The 20,292-nt window shown below is 42.2% G+C and overlaps 1 protein-coding gene across 3 annotated transcripts in view; it reads right to left on the reverse strand.

Moving 5' to 3' along the window:
* Positions 1-20,292, reverse strand: part of SLAMF1 (signaling lymphocytic activation molecule family member 1) — a 44,420-nt gene that overhangs the window by 12,775 nt on the left and 11,353 nt on the right. For all 3 annotated transcript variants that reach the window (XR_004263634.1, XM_032260801.1, XM_032260802.1), the window contains exons 3-5: positions 19,244-19,528; positions 8,796-8,888; positions 5,351-5,424 (exon numbers count right to left, since the gene is read on the reverse strand). Coding sequence is in view for 2 of the 3 variants with exons in the window: in XM_032260801.1 (XP_032116692.1) it covers positions 5,351-5,424; positions 8,796-8,888; positions 19,244-19,528 (452 nt within the window). In the remaining variant the exon portion in view is untranslated. The remainder of the gene's footprint in view (positions 1-5,350; positions 5,425-8,795; positions 8,889-19,243; positions 19,529-20,292) is intronic.

Here is a 20,292-nt window from a genome sequence, read left to right on the forward strand (position 1 = left end):
AGCCTGGGCAATCAGGCAAGAGAAAGAAATAAACGGTATTCAAATAGGAAGAGAGGAAGTCAAATTGTCTCTGCAGATGATATGATTGTATATTTAGAAAACGCTGTTGTCTCAGCCTAAAATCTCCTTAAGCTGATAAGTAACTTTAGCAAAGTTTCAAGACACAAAATCAATGTGCAAAAATCACAAGCATTCCTATACACCAATAATAGACAAATAGCCAAATCATGAGTGAACTCCCATTCACAATTGCTACAAAGAGAATAAAATACCCAGGAATACAACTTACAATGGATGTGAAGGACCTCTTCAAGGACAACTGCAAACCATTGCTCAAGGAAATAAGAGAAGACACAAACAAATGGAAAAACATTCTATGCTTATGGACAGGAAGAATCAACATCATGACAATGGCCATACTGCCCAAAGTAATTTATAGATTCAGTGCTGTCCCCATCAAGCTACCATTGACTTTCTTCAAATAATTAGATAAAACTACTTTTAACTTCATATGGAACCAAAAATGGGCCCATATAGCCAGGACAATTCTAAGCAAAAAGAACAAAGCTGGAGGCATCATGCTACCTGACTTCAAACTATACTACAAGCCTACAGCATGGTACTGGTACCAAAACAAATATATAGACCAATGGAACAGAACGGAGGCCATAGAAATAATGCCACACATCTACAACTATCTGATCTTTGGCAAACCTGACCAAAACAAGCAATGGGGAAAGGATTCCCTATTTAATAAATGATGTTGGGAAAACTGGCTAGCCATATGCAGAAAACTGAAACTGGACCCCTTCCTCACCTTATACAAAAATTAACTCAAGATGGATTAAAGACTTAAATGTTTGTAAGAACTAAAACCATAACAACCCTAGAAGAAAACCTAGGCAATACCATTCAGGACATAGGCATGGGTGAAGATTTCATGACTAAAACACCAAAAGCAATGGCAACAAATGCCAAAATTGACAAATGGGATCTAATTAAACTAAAGGGCTTCTGCACAGCAAAAGAAACTATCATTAGAGTGAACAGGCAGCCTACAGAATGGGAGAAAAATTTTGCAATCTTTCCATCTGACAAAGGACTAATATCTAGAATCTACAAAGAACTTAAACAAATTTACAAGAAAAAAAACAACCCCATCAAAAAGTGGGCAAAGGATATGAACAGAAACTTCTCAAAAGAAGACATTTATGTGGCCAAAAAACATGAAAAAAAAGCACATCATCACCAGTCATTAGAGAAATGCAAATAAAACCACAATTAGATACCATCTCATGCTAATTAGAATGGCGATTATTAAAAAGTCAGGAAACAACAGATGCTGAAGAGGATGTGAAGAAATAGGAAGGCTTTTACACTGTTGGTAGGAATGTAAATTAGTTCAGCCATTGTGGAAGACAGTGTGGCAATTCCTCAAGGATCTAGAACTAGAAATACCATTTGACCCAGCAAGTCCATTACTGGGTATATACCCAAAGGATTATAAATTATTCTACTATAAGGACGCCTGCACATGTATGTTTATTGCAACACTATTCACAATAGCAAAAACTTGGAACCAACCCAAATGCCCATCAATGATAGGCTGGATAAAGAAAATGTGGCACATATACACCATGGAATACTATGCAGCCATTAAAAAAGATGAGTTCATGTCCTTTGCAGGGACATGGATGAAGCTGGAAACCATCATTCTCAGCAAACTAACACAAGAACAGAAAATTGAACACCACCTGTTCTCACTCATAAATGGGAGTTGAACAATGAGAACACATGAACACAGGGGAGGGAAACATCACACACTGTTGCCTATTGGGAGTAGGGGGTTATGGGAGGGACAGCATTAGGAGAAATACTTAATGTAGATGATGGGTTGATGGGTGCAGCAAAGCACCGTGGCATGTGTATACTTATGTAGCAAATCTGCACATTCTGCATGCGTATCTCAGAACTTAAAATACAATAAAATCTTTGTTTTAAAGGCATTACAAAAGAATAATTACAGGCCAATTTCACTCAGAAACATAAGTGGAAAACAAAACTCTTAACAAAATATTAGCAAATAAAATCCGGTAATACTTAAAAAGGATTACTAAATTGGTCTACAACAAAATTAAGACCTTCTCTTTATCAATAGGTATCTCTAAAAAATTCCAAAGGAAAGCCATGGGTGAAGGTATTTGCTAACATACCTGCCAAAGGGCACATATCCAAAATATATGAAAAGCATATACTAGTCCATAAAAGAAAGACTTAAACCTCAAAGGAAAATGAGCAAAAATCAAATGGGCACTTTAAGAAAGATAATTTTAATATGGCTAATAAACATGAAAAGTTATTCAACTTCCTTAATAATTAGAGAGATATAATAAAAGCATAATAAGGCACATCCAAGAGTAGGACTAAAATTAGACTGCTAATACCAAGTTTTCATTAGAATGCAGAGCAGTCGAGGCCAGGCACAGTGGCTCACAACTGTAATCCCAGCACTTTGGGAGGCTGAGGCAGGCAGATCATCTGAGATCAGAAGTTTGAGACAAGCCTAGCCAACATGGTGAAACTCTGTCTCTACCAAAAATACAAAAATGAGCCAGGTGTGGTGGTGTGCTTCTGTAATCCCAGCTACTTGGGAGGCTGAGACAGGACAGTGGCTTAAACCCAGGAGGCAGGGGTTACAGTGAGCTGAGATTGCTCCACTGCACTCCAACCTAGGCAACAGAGGGAGATTCTGTCTCAAAGAAAAAAAAAACAAGAACACATAGCAATTGAGATGCTCATATGAAGCTGATAGAAAAGTAAATGGAAAAACAGCTTGGCCTTATCTAGTCAATTTGAAGATATGCATACCTTATGATTCAGTAATTCTACTCCTAGGTATATATCCAACAAAAATATGTGTACATGTCCAATTAACAGCTTGCATATGAATTTCACAGCTGCAACTTTCATAATAGTCACAAACTGGAAATAACCCACATGTCCATCAATAGTCAACTGGATAAATAAACTCTAGTATATTCACACATTTATGTTTTATGAAGCAATGAAAAAGAATGCATTATATCTAAATTCAAAGACATGTATGAATCTCATGAAGATAACACTGAGCAAAATAAATCAGACACTAGAGAGAAAAGAATAAAAAATTCAATTTTTATAAAGGTCAAAACATAAGAAAAGGAAAGTTAAACTGTATTTCTAGAAGTCAGGATAGTAGTTATGTTCTGGGAAGAGAGAGGAAGTAATGATTGGGAAGTGGCACAGGAGGCCTTCAGGAAGTATGAGCAATGTTCTATTCTTTGATCTGCGTGGTGGTTTGTGGTATTAGAAGACTCAATACTGAGGCTGGGCACAGTGGCTCATGTAATGCCAGTACTTTGAGAGGCTGAGACGGGCAGATCGCTTGAGGTCAGGAGTTTGAGATCAACCAGGCCAACATGGTGAAACTAAAGATACAAAAATTAGCCAGGCATGGTGGCAGATGCCTGTAATATTAGCTATTGGGAGGCTGAGGCAGGAGAATCACTTGAACCCAGGAGGCGGAGGAGGTTGCGGTGTGCAGTGAGCTGAGATCATACCACTGCACTCTAGCTTGGGTAACAGAGCAAGACTCTGTCTCAAAAAAAAAAAAAAAAAAAGACTCAATACTGAAAGACCTAATTTCTCCTCATATAGATCTGCATTCGATGCAATCCTAATAAATTTTTTTCTTTTCATTGTACTTGATAAGTCGATTCCAAAATACATGTGAAAGTACAAAGGAACAAGAATAGCCAAAAACTCTTGCAGAAAAACAAATTAGGAAGACTTGCTTTACCAAATATCAAGATATACACTTATGGGTAATTCATCGAGCTGACATTTATATGTTGTGTACTTTTTTGGTCAGAGCTGATCCTGACTGAGGAATGGGCATGTGTGTGAGAGAGAGAGAGGAGAGAGAGAGAGAGAAAGAAAGAGAGAGAGAGAGAGAGAGAGTGTGTGTGTGTGTGTGTGTGTAAAATGGAGGGGAGGACTCAAAGTGTGATCAGAAGCAGTTGGAGGTAGCAGAGGAGGTGCAAGTTAGTCCGCACAAGTGTTTGCAAAGTTAGACATGCCTGCCCAGCACTCTCCTAGGTGCTATAGTAGCTACAAATAGAGTAGAGAACAGACTCCAGTCCTCAAAGACTTTCAGTCTTGCAGGTCAGCTCAGACTCAAATGTTGAACTGGGAGGACAGTCCTGAACTGACGAATGCCACTGAATTTTAAATTTTATTTAATTCAAATTAATTTAAATTTAAAAAGCTACCATGTGGGTAGTGACTTCCATATGTCATTCTTCACAGCAAAAAAGAGGGATGCTAGCAGCATAGGATAGAGTAGTGAGGGAAGACACCATGGTAAAGATGAACCTGGTTACCTAAATATGCAGATGAGAGCATGGAGGAAAAGGGTTACTCTTGGGATTCTCATCTATTTAAATAGAGTTTGGTTGAGGGGGAAGGATGAAGCAGGGTTCTGTAATAAACCCTCCAGGCCACTAGGGGACAGCAGAAATAAGAACTTTGTCCAAGTGTCCATCTCTTGGTTCTCAGAAGTGCATTTGCTGTCATTTGATGCAATTTTCTAAGGTACTAATAAAAACTGTCTTTACCTTCACATCCTTTACTCAAGAATTTGCCTCTCCCTACACCTCAAATGGCCAGATTCTGGCCTAAGCATCACCAAGAATTGCCTTCATGTTGAAAAACTACAGTGTCTCTACATCTAACCACAATTTTTTAGCATCTCTATCTCTTCCTTCTAGCGTATTTGCTCTCAACTTCATCATGGGCCCAGTTTTTCCATTCTTCACTTCTGAGTCCAATGATCACTCTATCACAGTTTTGCTTTCTTCCATCTCCAGCCCACATATCACCTTTCATCTCTTTAACCACACTATAGCCAAAATGTTGAAGATTCTACCTTCCCTGTCACTTCCAACATGTCACGCAATAGCTTTTCCAAACCTTCTCCTTTCTCCTCTAGCCTACATTCTTTTCCCTAGAGGGAATAATTCAGTAACATGGAACCCTAGACTCTTGCAATGCCAGAGCTGGAAAGAGTCATACAGCATGTATTTCCAGCTTCTTCATTTCTTTGCTATGAAGAAACATGATCAGAAAATTATCCCATTATTTCAAAAACTGAGGTTTAGTGACCTATAGGAAAGCCCTTGTTCTTGACTCTAGTTCCCTGCTTTCCTCTGCTCTGGATGGGAAACTGTGAATGTCTAACAGGCAAGGTAGACTGGCCAGGAATCCCATGGGAAACTTGACAGGTTCATCTCAAACAATGTATAGAACTTACACCTGGTTTCTGGACTTGGGCATAGATCGTAAGGTTTTTTTTTTCCGTTGTTGTCCGGTAATGGTCCGTTTTACCTGGTGAAAAGAAACCACAATGGTTATCTTCCTCTGGTCCCCAGCAGGAGCTTCCTACTCAGACCTTTCTGGTCTTTACTCTCCTTTGCATACTCACTTTCCCCAAGAGTACCATAGAAACAAAGCCCTGAGTCCCAAACCCCCTGCACATGTGGTCTTAGGTTAGTTACTTGATCTCTCTAGGCCTATCTGTGAAATGGGATTTGAAATACCTGCCTCATGGGGCTGTTGTGGTAATTAAATGAGATACCACTTGTAAAGTGTGTAGAGCATTGCCTGGCGCATAACAAATGCCCAATATGCATTAGCTGTTATTCTCATTGGTGTACCATTCAATTATTTTAATCTCTGTTGCTCAATGAGCATATCTGGTCTCCTAATAGGCTTCTAAGTTCTTTGAGGGCAGGGCTAGTTATTTATACCTCTTTTGTATTTTCCAGCTGGTAGTATGTTGCTTCACTGGCAGCTTTCTCACCTCCCTATTTCTGGGGGAATCAATGTGTGGGGGATGAGGGTGGGGGGACGTGTAGCAGGGATGTTCCATCTGGGACTATTTGGAAAATAAAGCAACAATGTCATTCTGTCACCCACCATCTGGATATTTTGCTCAGGGCCTAGGGTCTCTGGAAATTAATAAGTTATAGAACATTTTAATTTTTAGCCAATTTTTAAAAGTTTCTTTTTAAATAGTAGGAGTAATTTATTCTCACCATAAAATAAAAATGGTGAAGAAAAGTATAAAGTCAAAAGTATTAAGTCCCCTTTCCCCATTAACCAACCCAATTTTATTCCCAAAAGAAACCATTTTTTTTCAATACCTGTGAAAAGAAGGGGTGGAGGGAGGGGAAAAGAAGAAACCACTTTTAAAAGTTTGATGTATATCCCTGTAGATCAGCTCTGTGCAACAAGCATGTTGGCCAGGCTGATCTCTATTCCCGTAAGAGGGGAAGGGAAGGGCCTGGTCTGTATGTGGTAAGCATGGTAGAATATGCTGTGTGATGGTGTGAGTCTTGGGGAGGAAATGTTGGCCAGCCACTGATGAAGTTCCAAGAATTCAAGGAAAGTCAACATGGGGTTTTTTTGTGTGTGTGTGGGTATGAGCATGGTGTGCCTCATGGTTTCAACTTCACTTTTTTGGTCAGAGTTGATCCTGAGGCGCGCCCGCGTGTGTGTGTGTGTGTGTGTGTGTAAAATGGAGGGAAGGACTCAAGAAGCAGTTGGAGGTAGCAAAGGGGGTGCATGTTAGTCCCCATGAGTGTTCGCAAAGTTAGACATGCCTGCCCAGCACTCTCTCAGGTGCTGTGGTGGCTACAAATAGAGTAGAGAACAGACTCCAGTCCTCAAAGTCTTTCAGTCTTGCAGTCAGCTCAGACTCAAATGTCAAATTGGGAGGGCAGTCCTAAATGGTTAGACAGATGGAAAAGGTGAGGTTGATTGTTGCCGCTTAAAAGTACCATTGGACCAAGTTAATTTAGTCTCAGATGATTTTCCCCATTGCAAGAACAGGCTTTCAGGAGCAAGCTCAACTCGGCTCCAAGTCAGCAAGGTCCTAGGCTCTATGAAAAAGCCTTGGCTTTAGTATTAGGACATTTACATTCTAGCCATCATTAGCTGTGTGGCATAAATCATGTCATTTCAATGGATCTCTTCTCTTACCGTAACTGTAAAATGAGAGTGTAGAGTATCTAATATCCTTTTCAGCTCTTACCTGAAGCATAAAGTCTTATGTTACCATGACTTCAAATACTTTAAACCTGTTCTAGGTATTGTTTCCAGGTGCTTCCAGTGCAGCCCTCTCCTGGCCATAACACTTAAACATTGGTGTTTTAACTCACCTTCACTAAGAGATTTGTCTGTCTGTGTATGTATCTATCTATCTAACACTCATCCATGGGAACCACTGTGTATAGTGTTTTCTGTGTATTGATACTAGTCTCCACAACAATACCATGAAGTACATAAATTTCCCCTGTTTTGCAGAAGAGAAGTTAAGTCATTTGACTACACAGCTTGTCAGTAGCAAAATCTGCATTTGAATGTAAGTTTGCCTAATGCCCATACCCACATTCTTAATCAGTGTATTCTCCTGGACATGAAACTGCCAAAGAGTCCATTGAAAAGTTTTCAGAGTCAGGCTGCATTCTGAAGATTATCTCATTAGAAGCTGCCAACAGAAGTTCTTGAGCAATGTCTTCCGGAAACTATAGCAACTAAATATAAATTTTACCACAAGTGTGAGGCAGAGTTTTTTGTGTTGCTAACTTACAAGGGACAAATGGTGACTAGAGATAAGGTGAGGATGGGTATATGTGTTGGGGAAGGTAGTGGGGGATTGTGGGATGGGGCACACTATTCCCTTAGAGCAAAACCGTGTGATGAGCCAAGTGTAGTTGAAGAAAGTGTATGGGGTAGGATCCCAGCAACTTTGCTAGGTAGGTTAATGTGGATAAGTTCAGTTCAGTTTTCTCATCCCGGGTATCTCACTGTTTCTTTATAGTACAAGCTAAATGTGATTGCCCCACCTGCAGCCCCATAGGCTGTCAACATAATTTCTATCTGAATCACCCATCCCTCCTCCCTAGCTAACTCTTAGATGGAGGAAATGAGACACAAGTAGTTTGCTGTGCTACGATCTAGATTTTTTTATATATAAGCAAAACCAACATCAGAGTGCCGAGGTAAGGGCTTTTCTAAGAAGGTTACGTGTAGGTGATATTGATCTACTTGAAAATGAAATCAGTCATCAGCTTGGTGGTATGAGGATCAAGTTCTATCCTTACCATGGGAAGGCAGCCAGGGCATCTGTCCTGGTCCAGGTCAGGACATTTTGACTCCAGTGTGGATTGGTAGTAGTCAGGGTGGTTGAAGAGAGCACAAAGCCCTGAGATATTGAATCATAGGGAAATTTGGAAGAGAGGGCAGGGGATGGGACCTCTAGGTGCTTAAGCTGCAGGGGAATGATTTGCCTTACTGGTTTCATTTTAACCTGGGTGACTTTTTGGATGAGATCCAAGAATTTTCTGAATTCTGTTCTCAGTGAATACTCTTAAACCTCTTGTACACCTCTTCAGCATCCTGTATTTAGCTTGACGGCAGTGCTAGTCACACTGAACTGAAATTATCTGAATAATGTCACTCACATTAGAAACCTGTGGCTCTTCTATTTCTCTCCATAGCCTAGTAGAGGGGATCAAGACATGTTGAATTAGACTGAATTAAGCAAGGAGCCAGGATATGTTTATCTAGTATTTTTGCAAAGGTGGCCCCATGCAGAAAGTCAAAGTGGTGACAGCAAGTCCGAGCCTGTGGCAAGAGGTCCCCTGCTTACCACAAAGAGTGTGATGAGAATGTCTTTATTGCCAGACACCTACCTCTTCTTCTCAGCAGCATTATTGCAATCATGATGAGAATAATGATGACACCCGCTAAGAACAGCCAAGCATACACTGGCCATATATTTGTCTCTGAAAAACAAACAAACAAAAAAAGTCAAAGAGCAATCTCAAAAGTATTCCGAGTTTAAAAACATCCTACATGAAGTCGGTTAAAGGAGCCTCAGGTTCTATTTCTGCATTCTCTCCCAAGGGAGACGTTTGCTTTCATGGTTTTAGAGATCAGCTTTAGACCACTGAAGATTCTTAGGTCTGTTTTCTTATTCTAATTTCTCTCTATATACTTTCACATTCTTACTTTCATCAAGATTTTTCTATCCGAATGCTTTATTTTTAACTCAACTACCACACGTCTAAAATTAAATTTATCTTCATCTCTCCTAAGTCAATCTCTCTGCCCAGTTTCTCTATCTTAAGATTTCTAATGTGTCCTGTATCCATTTTGAGTAAAGAGAACATAATGGTTCCGTGTGCCATCCCTGTGAATTCATGTTACTCTCATGAGACACTGGGAGAAAGAAATATCTACTTTTCTTTTTAAAAGATAAACATAATAGTGCTATTGTTGTCCTTTTATGCAAATAACTGTGTTAAACCCAGCAGACCTGAACTGAAAGGAAAGTATTTAGTCTTTCCTCTAAATCATCTTCATGTTTAAAATTAGCCTGAGAACTAATCACCAAGTCTTAAAATCAGACAGACAACTTTCATTGCTTTCTCTCCTTTACCCACTTTACCAAATCCTTTTGGACCAGGAGCAACACTTTGAAAAACAGTGAATAACTATTGCCCCAAGACATGTAGCTCAGTAAGATAATAATAAACAGTTATTCAGCACTGCAATGGGCTATATATTGATAGTACGTCATGTATACTAACATTTAATCCTCACTGTAATCTTACAAGGTGGGTACACTCATTACTCCCATTTTGCAGAGAAGGAAAACAGCCTGGAGAACCTCAAAAACTAGAGCTTGGTTTAGGAGTAGAAATATGGCTGAATACTAAAGACAGACTTCTTGGAGAGCCAAAAAGACTTATGGGCTTGGGAAAAGTTATTCCAGGGTATGAACAGTGTGGACCAACATGAAGCACTAGGGTTCTAAGTAGAGTATTCACACTAAGGTTCCAAAAAGAGTAACCCCAGATAACATTAAGGTGTAAGGGAAACTTATAAGGATGATTGTGGAATAAGCCTGCTTGTTGTTGAACCTGTGATGAATTTGTGGGGCAGAAATTGAAAAAGAAAAAAGTGAGTTCCAAAGGAACAGAATCATGGTGGACAGAACCAGATGTTTACAGAGTTGACCAAAGATACAGATAATCTCAATGAATTCGTATAAGGCATCGTACCAAGATCCAAGGGGCCTCCACCCTGATAGCTGACCACAAGTTTCCTTCTCAGTTTGAAAAGAGCCTCTCTTTTTCTCCTTAGGCCTTTCATACATCAATTAGCCCAAGGAATCTTACTGAGCTGACTTTGCAAACACCTTGGTTATGGATTCTATTTCCTAAAGTAAATATACTTCAACAGCCATATGCTCTGATTGAAAAAAGACAGTTAGGGGCCAGGCAGAGAGTTATGAATTTGTATAAAGCATGACATTTCAAATCATTGCTGATGTTAGAGGAGGGAGCACTTCTACTCTGAGTGACTTATGGTCACTGAGAACCCTCTGTGCAGGAGTGTGAGTGTGTGTGTGTGTGTGTGTGTGTGTGTGTGTGTGTGTGTGTGATTGATCTATTCAAGGTTTATGATATCAACATCAGGAACCACTGGAGAAATCACTCAAATACCAGGATAAGAAGCAAAGCCAGTAGCCTGAACTTTGTGTTTCATCAGCCTATGGAACTGATCCAGCAAACTAGTATAGTAGCACTTACTATTTTGAGACTAGTTCCTCTTTCTTATTCTATCATAGATATTTTGAGAACTTCTAATATAACAGTTGATTTGAGAAGAAACACCCTGCCATTTATATCACTTTAAAAGATATTACTTCTCTCCAATTTCATTTGAGATTAAAAAAATAAAACAAACAGAAAAGTACTACCTTGGAATTGGAAAATAACACAAAGAAAGTGCATCAGTAATGCCTGGCGAGTCACCCTCCTGTCCCTCACACCCGGTGCTGGTGGCTCTGCTGCTCACCAACTCACAGAAACTAACGATGACTAGGTGCAGCACCAAGGCTTCAGGACAGGATAATGCCAGCCCTCTCTATCTTTCTAGGGTCTCAGGAGGATGAAAGCAGTCTGTCACCTTTGTCCTAAGACAAGCTTCTGCCAGTCCATCTAGATCTGAGACACAAGTTGGCCACGGTCCTGAAAGATATTTTATAAGCTCTAATTTTTTTCCTAACCTTTGAATACAAATGGGAACCATAGGCTTTTTTTCACCTTAAGGGAACTATAGCATAGTGCTTATTTCACCCAACCCACTACTTTTATTTTGAGGACACTTAGACTCAGACAGGAGTATCTAGAGCCACAGAAAAAGTCAGTGACAGAGCTGGATAAGATGAGAACTGCAGATTTTTTGGTTTGTGTTTTAGCCTCTAGAGATAGGGTCACCATAAAGAAGGCACTGGTGATGTCAAAGCCCTTTTGACACAAATCTTTTGAGCCAAAAGCCCTCTGAGCAGCCAACCCATCCTTCACCATCCTCCACCCAACTCATGCTCATCCCTGGCCCCAGGCTCCACCCCACACTCTCCTTCCAACCTTGATGCCCAGGCCAACCTTACTTTCTCTGGGTTACCTTTCCTGGCCATCCCAGCTCTTGTTCTTCCCTCTCCCTTGAACTCCTGCAGCACCAACACCTGTGGTTTATGTCATGTATCTTAGAACCTGAATTTTGGCAACATCGTCTTTACCATGGAGACCATTTTCAGTGATAGTATTTGGAGCCAGATAGATAGGTTCAAATTCTGGGTCTACCAGTTGATAGCTCTGTGACTATAGACAGGCTACTCACATCCTCTGTGGCTTCAATTTTCTTATCTGTAAAACGAGCATAACAATAAGTTCACAGTGTTGTTCTGAGAAACCCACGCAGTAATGTACGGAAAGTGCCCAGAGCAATGTCTGGAATCCATCCTGTGGTCAATAAATGTCAATTACTTCGTTAGCCTCAATTCTCCAACTAAGTGTTAGGCTCTAGGAGACCAGAGACCATCTCTTACACTTCTTTTTCAGCTCTCTTAGTACTCAGTTCATAGTAGAGTCTCAGTAAATTCTTGCTGATTGATTGGAAAGACGAGAAAATGAGTTTGATCTCAAGTCCAAAGGAGTCTCTTCACTGGTGTCCGGAGATGCTTCAGCCCCATCTGTTCTTTACTTATGGCTTAGTTTCCCCACCTGTATAGTAGGCCGAAGTATTTTTACACTTGGTGCTCATCCATTTGTTGCTATTCTCTGATTATGATATTTACATGGAAGTCAAATGTCAGAGACTCCATGCTCTTAGGAATTTGAATAAATATGAAAAAGGTGCTACTATTACAGCTTGTTGGGGTCAAGCTGCACATGATTTCTGTAATTTCTGGGAGTAATTTTCTTGTGGTTCTCTAAGTCTTTGCTCCTACAGCTCCCCTTGCTCTATTCTGTGCTGTCTTGGGTGCAAGTTTCAGTCCCTTCATCAGGGATATGGTTTGGCTGCACCCCAACCCAAATCTCAGCTTGAATTGTAATAATCCCCATGTGTCAAGGGTGGGGCCAGGTGGAGATAATTGAATCATGAGGCGGTTTCCCCCCTGCTGTTCTTATGGTAGCAAATAAGTCTCACGAGATCTGTTGGTTTTATACATGGGAGTCTCCCTGCACAAGCTTTCTTGCCTGCTGCCATGCAAGATGTGATTTTCTTCCTCATTCACCTTCGGCCATGATTGTGAGGCCTCCCCAGCCATGTGGAACCGTGAGCCAATTAAACCTCTTTCCTTTGTAAATCACTCAGTCTCAGGTATGTCTTCATTAGTAGCATGAGAACAGACTAATACAACCAGTTTCCACAAACAAATAAAAAAAATTTTTTTTAACCTACACCAAGAATTGTGTGGGTTTAAGTCCTCTACTGAAGATTGGAGGGTCCCAGGGAGCAAATTCCACTGTGAACCAGGCAGCTTTCATCACCTAGCAGACCCTTTCTTTCTCTTCCCGTTTCTGCACAAGCATCATCTTCCTCCTTTCTCATACAGAACCATCCAACCCACCTTGGGGGTCTCCACCTGCCTTCTAGCATTCATTAAGGTACTATCCTAAACAAATACGGTTCCTTTTCAAAGACGAATTCTAGTAGCAGTTCCTTGATTACAATATGTTTCTTTAAATATTATATTTTTCTACCTAGTAAGATATAGAAGTCCCACTTCGATTGCAAGTTCCATGAAGGTAGGCCCTGTACGTTATTCTTTAGTTGTGTCCTCCATTCCACCTGAAACAATATAGGGCAGGAGGTCACTCAATATGCACTTGATGAACTAAGCTAAATTAGAATCCACAAAAATGGATCTGGAAAAAGACTGCTATGTACCTTTTTGTTTAAAAATCACCAGAAGGAATGCAGCACCTTGGGCCTGCTGAATGGCCCAAGGCAGGAATCAAAGCAAAGAGCAGTGACCCACTTGGCTGATATGTTACAATAACAAGATGGAGCCAGGAGGCAAGTGTGTGTGCGTGCCATCAGCACGACACCTGTGCTCCCATTTTCAAACCACCATTTCCTGTGGCAGAAGCTCCAGCTCTTCCTCTCTTTGCTCAGTCATGTAGTGAGGCCTCTCTGGATGGTGATGCTGAGAAATCAGAGCTGTCCTGGGGTCCACAAGCTCCTGTCTCCTTCATTCACAAAGAAATGCTACCTGAGCATTTTTGAACCAGAGGTTTGGAATTTCCCCCTACTCCCAAGGCTCTTAGAGGCGGCTGAGCAGGCCAGTCGAGAACTCACATGCCATTTGGGAAGAGTACTTTGCTCGAGTCTCCACCCAGGGCCCTCCCACTATTGGCTGTGGTTTAAACATGGTAACTTGGCACACATCACACCTCCAAGCAAAAAGCTAGAGGGCTTTTCTTTGTCTCTGAAAGTCTGTTGTCAAAGAAACACAAAAGCGTGTCTCTCTCTCTTCTCAAGTCCCCAGATCTTATTTTTTTTTTAAGGAAGATGAAGAAGAAGACGAAAAAGAATCTGAGAAACAAATGTAGTTTACCCAGGAGATACTGCAACGTGAGTGTAACGGTGGGAGCGTGCCGGAGCTCTTTCCTGCCTTTCATGTGGTTCTGTCAGCAAGGCTCCATCTTCAAGAGATACATTCTTGTTGGTGGCAGTTTCCATTCAGAATTGGGGGTGGGGAAGGATACTCATGAACCATTTGCTAGTTTAAGGTCTGGGACCATACAAGTAAACATTTTTACAGAGCTCACAGCTTCCAGGAAAAATCACTTTCAACCTGCCTATCCCACCCAGCATCGCAGAGGTTACTGGTTGTGCTCCAATGTGATTTCTCTCACGCTTTCATGGTAACATGAGTCTTGTCTGGTTATAGGTTGCCTGGCTAGGAGAGACGTGTCTCAGCTTCCCTTGGAGTGGGTGTGGCAACATGACCAGGCTCTGAGCTGTGGGAAGTTTCCAGGTTTCTTCTTTCCACCATTGTTAGGCTCGCTAAATTGGGAAGACCCTGGAGAGAGACCTGTCTTTGTGCTTGGAACCTCTAAGTGACTCTGAAACAATGGGAACTCCCTGTTTGAAGAAATGACCTTGTTAGAAAGGGGACGGCTCCGGAGCTCACTGGGAGGTGCCAGCCTTTTCTTTCACTGAGTTAACTCAGACATGCTGAGCCAGCGTTTTGCTCATCTACTGAAAAAGATCCTCTCTGCAAGATGAGCTTCCAGGGGCATTCCTTTCTAGATTCCTTCATTCTAGCACAACCGTATCTATTTCAGAATACAGTCATTGAGGATGGCAGCAAGTCACACACTGTCCAGAGCTGACCCACATCCACTGGCTTCACATGACCTAGCCAGAGTACTCCATGGCACCCTAGGATTCAGACTTTGCGATAAAGATGCTTCATTATGATAGACATTAAAACACTGAAATGGGGATTGGAACAAAGATGAGTATGTGACCTGGACAAATGTCACTTAAAGAAAAAGATTTCAAGGAACATAGACATTTTTGCACCGTTTAACTTAAGTGAGTCCTGTCAAGAGACAGTGCTGACATCACATTGCATTCCGTCTCATCACATCATTAACCACAGGGAGATTTTCATTAATGAAAATGAAAAATGTCTTAAAATCACTGTCCTGATGACGGATGGTGAAGCAACCTCTAATAAACCCTCAGACCCCCACCCTCTCACCCCAAGGCTGGAATTTCCCTTTGAGTGCCCCAGGAAAAAAGTTTTTGTTGACTGACAGTTGCTACTTCAGCTCAGGTCCCATCATTCTGATGGATGACTGCAATAATGGCCCCCAGAAAGCAGCTCCCCTTTCTTCCCCGTCTTCTCTGCCCCAGTCTGTTCTCTATACCAGTGGATTTTCTCTTTGAAAAGCAAGACTGATGGTGACACCCCTCTATCTAAAACTCCGTATTAGTTCCTATCACCTACAAGATAATACAGAGCAAGACCCAATTGTATCTGCTCCTCCCTCTGCCTGGAATGTCTTTCATCAGCTTGGAAAATTTCTACTGATTTTTAAAACCCAGTTTATGTCACATCCTCTGGGATGCCCTCTCTAATCCCCTGAGACAGCGTTAATAATTCCCTCCTCTTTGTTGCCTTGCATATATTTCTGTTTTACGTCAGTCCCACTGTCTAATCTAGGATCATTATTTACTTATACAGCTGTCCTCTGCCTTAAGGCAAGGATCATGTCTTTTTTGTGTTTGTGTACTCGGCCCCTAGCACAATGTTGGAACATAGCAGAGACTCAGTAAATGTTTTGTCAAACTAAGTGCAGTGTTTTAAGGATTGGTAGTATTCATTATGCATTTGCAAACACAAATCAACGTCCTAAAAAAATTCTGTTTTCAGTATTTAGGCAACCTGGTATACTGGGAAGGGCAGGCCACAAATCAGGTGTGTGATCTGGCTCTGAGGCAGGGCCTGGTCCCCAATCCCTGCAGGATGGCAGGGCGGGGAGGGGGCGTCTCTACTTGTATTACATGTTGAATTGTGTTTCCCCAAATTAATACTTTCATTTCCTTAAACTACGGCCTTATTTGGAAACGGGATCTTTACAGGGTTAATAGAGTTAAACAGGTCATTAGAGTGGTGTCAGGGGCTGAATTGTGTCTCCCCACAAATTTCTATGTTGAAGCCCTGCAGGACCTCAGAATGTGACTGTATTTGAAGACAGGGTCTTTAAAGGTTATTAAATTAAAAAGAGGTCATTAGGGTGGGCCCTAATCTAACCTGACTGGTGTCCTTATAAGAAGAGGAAATGTGGACACACAAAGAGACACCAGGAAAAGGAGAGAGGAGAGAGAGACCGGGGTGTGGGCACAAAAAGGAGAGACCAGGTGTGGACACAGTGAGAAGGTGGCCATACGCAAGCTGAGGGGAGAGGCGTCAGAAGAAACTAAACCTGCCAACACCTTCATCTCGAACTTCCAGCCTCCCAAACTGGGAGAAAATTTAATTTTTGTTATTTAATCCACCCAATCTGTTGTACTTTATCATGGCAGCCCTGGCAAACTAAGAGAGGTGGCCCTAATCCAATGTGACTGGTGTCCTTAGAAGAAGGCGAAATACACAGAAATACACACAGAGGGAAGACAATGTGAAGAGGCAAGGAGAAGACAGCCATTGACAAGCCAGGGAGAGGGACCCAGGAGAGATCCTTCTCTCACGGCCTTCAGAGAAAAACGATCCTGTGGACACCTTGACTTTAGACTTCTAGCCTCTAGAGCCGAGAGCCAATACGTTTTGATTGTTTAAGCCACTCCGTCCTTTGTGCGAGTAACTGAGTCAGCGTGCGGCCCTTTGTTACAGCAACCTTAGCAAACCCGTACATGGTGGCAAGCCTCTATTTGCGTTCTTATTCACACACACACACACACACACACACACACACACACACTCAATCAAGGACTGTCGACTCTGGGAGGGACTTCGCTTGTTCGCCCTTTTCATTTTACAGAGGATGAAACAGAGACCCAAGAGAGAGAAACAGCTGGACAGTTCTCTTAACTGACAGGGCCCTTCCTGTGGTACCAGGTTTCTACTGCTTCCTGTCCCTCGCTCCTCGCAAGAACCTGCTTCCTACTCAGTAAATCGGGTTCCCACTGGTGTATATTTGGTCCTCAGAGTGGCTTAGATGGGTAAGTGCATCTTCACGTGTTTTCTCAGAACGTCCTGAGCCAAGTGCCCTTAGTGTGAGCTTCATGGCCCACCAACATTTTGGTATGCACCAATTAAATTCTTTTCAAACTACATCGAAGAGCATGACGAAAGTTCTGCCCGTTTTTGGGGATAGGCCAGGGGAAAATATTCAGTGTCCTGTCTTTGCACTCTTATAGGGCAGCTATACCCAGAGAGGGCTGTGCTGAGGTAAGGGCTACTGCCTCCTCATTTAAATTTTAAAAATACATTGTATTTTTGTAGTCTTTATAATTAAAATTACACTTTCATTATGGTTTATAAGGCATTTTAGGGGCATTATCAATACCTATAAGGCTTCCAGAATCGGACAGCCTAGCTCCATCACTTGCTCTGTGTGCGACCTTACTTAACCTTTCTATAGCTTTGTTTCCTCATCTGTGAAGTGGGATACTAATACTGGCTATATTATTTTGTTGCTGTGCGGATTAACTGAGATACCACATAACTGGCACTTAGTAAACCATAATGACCCACCAGTTGTTGTTATTTACAGATGAGGGGTTGAGGGACTTACCCTTGTAAGCAGAGAGGGCAGCATTGGCTCTAGAACTTCCGGGGCCACATTCTCTAAGCTACCCACTATGTTGCACTGCGTGCTTGTCCTGCCAGCACCTTCTAAATGACTGGGTGGGGAGAGCGCTCTGAACTGGGGATTAGCCTCTGAATGTGGTTTGTCTGCAAGGTGGGCAAGCAGCCAGACACAGCCAGTAAGTGAACAGATTGGGGACTCTGGGTATGAAATGGCTGGGGAAGAAACATAAGCAGTGGGTTAGACTCACTAAAGCACTCCCAGGTGCACACAGGATGCCAGGTGGGATTTCCCAGCAGTCTATCTGGAAATACTCCAGGGGAGTCTCTGTGACAGGTAGTGCTATGTGGAAGGGCATTACTTGGCTGAATTCCCCTGTCCCTTCATCCATGACCACCTGGGAAAGCTCTCCACATGGGCACCATGGCTACTGTGGGCAGAAGACCCATTGGAGTGATTCCTATGTACCCACAGTGGATGCAGAGAGGAGAAAGTCAGAGTGTAAGCAATGCCTTGCAGAGCAAGCACCCTGGTCCTATTGTCCCTGAACCTGCCTGAGGCAGGGACACAAGATCTATTGGTGAAAAGGGCCTGTGTTCTATCCTGTATCCAGGCGGTTAGATGGGCTTACTTATTAAGTTCTCTCTTCCTTTTGCTGACAGAATAATGACACTTTTCTTTCTAGAGAAAGAGCAGTCAGAAGATTTAGGTTTAGGGGCTAACTCCAGTATTTACAATTTTAAAAGCTTGAGGAGGGTACTTAAATGCTATGAACGTCAATTTCCTCATCTGTAAAATGAAAGTATAATAACACCTATCTGGCAAGGTTATTGTGAGGATCAAAAGAGATTATACAGTTGAGAGTGCTTTGCTAATGATAAAGCGCTATGCAACTTATCATTATTCGTCAAACTTCACAGTCCAACTCTTAGTCTCTCTTTCTGACTCCCCTGGTCCTGCTATGGGATTCATTCCCATAAACAAGTCCATTCCATGAAACAAGGCCCTTCATTATATCTTGTGCTTCACTATCGAGCAAATGTTTCGTGTCTTATCTTTACAAGGAACTGTTAGAGATCACACATAATATTTATTCACCATTTCGTATCAGGCAGGTGATCAATAAATACTTATTGATGGTGTAGAACTGCCCCAGCATTAGTAGAGCATAGACTTGGGAGCCAGGCCTCCCACCTACACCACCTCACCCAGCCAGCCTTGCAGGTTGGAGCCAAGGAAAGAGGCAGAGAAGAAGGCTGTGCCTTGGAGTCTTAGGCTCTTGGTCTGGCTGTATCATTTCCTGTCGGTTTCCTCTACTGTGAACCGGGCATAATAATGCCACCCTGGTCAACATGAGAGTGAGCTCACTAAATGCACATGGACAACTTTTGCAAACTATAAAGAATATGGAAGTATTCTTACTAAGGTGAATGCCATGGCTGGGGAGCAACTGGGCCAGGTGAAGACTGAGCCCATGCTCATTAAGGTGGCACACAGGCTGCCACCAGCGCACTCACCTGAGGGGTCTTTCCTGCATCTGAGCCATGGGACGAAGTCCTGGGAGCTGTTGCTGATGGGGTTGCTCACAGTGCAGACGTAGATATTTTTAGCATGCTGGGGTCCGAGGGTGAGGGACAGGAGGTGGGAGCTGTTGGCTGGGCTCAGTGGATGGGTGCCCGCCTTCTCACTCCAGCTGTAAGCCACATGGTCCCCCTTCTTCACTGTGCAGCCCAGTATCAAGGTGCAGGTCCCGTTCTCCTGGGTCTGGTTTAACACTTTAATTTCTGGAGTGGAGACCTGCTCTGTCAGGAGTAGGAGGAAGGGAGCCATCACTGAAATGAACCCCTGGGAATTCTCACTTGACCTTTTTGTTAGGACAAAGTACAGACTAATGGCATTCTCCCTCTCCCTCAGTGTGATTTATTTCTAGTGGGGACTCTATTGCTTCACACTGTTCTTCATGGCCCACTACACCCTTTCTAAGATGACCTTGGGATAAAATAGAAAAGAAGAGTTTGCTTTTTAGGCCCCTTCTACCAATACCGTTAGGGCTTCATTCGCCCTTACTGATGTTCTTGACCTAGGTTGCTATTCTCCTGTCTCCTATCAGTGGAGTTGCTGTCAACTAATCCACTATGGCTTTTAATTGGCTTATGTTTTTACTTCCCAGACCTAAAAGAATGATTTTTAGTGGTGGGATTTCATCTATAGTGATGTGTGTGGGAGGGTGTGTGTGTGTGTGTATGCACGTGTGTGTGCATGTGCGCGTGCAAACACATGCCTGTGCATGGGTGAGTGGGTGGGTGTGTAGCAAGTGCTTTTGTGTGTCTGAGATAGAGATAGGTCCTCAATGATAGCCATAGACCCCATCAGTCTATCCCACTCTAAGGCCACGAAATAGGCCGGCTAAAAGGTAAAATCTTGCTTATTTAGCAACTATTATAGGACAAGCGCAGTGCTCATTTATCATCTTTTTAAATCTTCTCAACAATTATAACTCTAGTTATAATTATTCCCATTTCATAGATGAGAAAGCCAAGTCCCAGGGAGGTGGAATGTCTTACAT

This window comes from Sapajus apella, unplaced genomic scaffold (genome assembly GCF_009761245.1).
Source record: "Sapajus apella isolate SASKATOON/1434 unplaced genomic scaffold, GSC_monkey_1.0 scaffold119, whole genome shotgun sequence".
In the NCBI taxonomy this organism is placed as follows: Eukaryota; Metazoa; Chordata; class Mammalia; order Primates; family Cebidae; genus Sapajus; species Sapajus apella.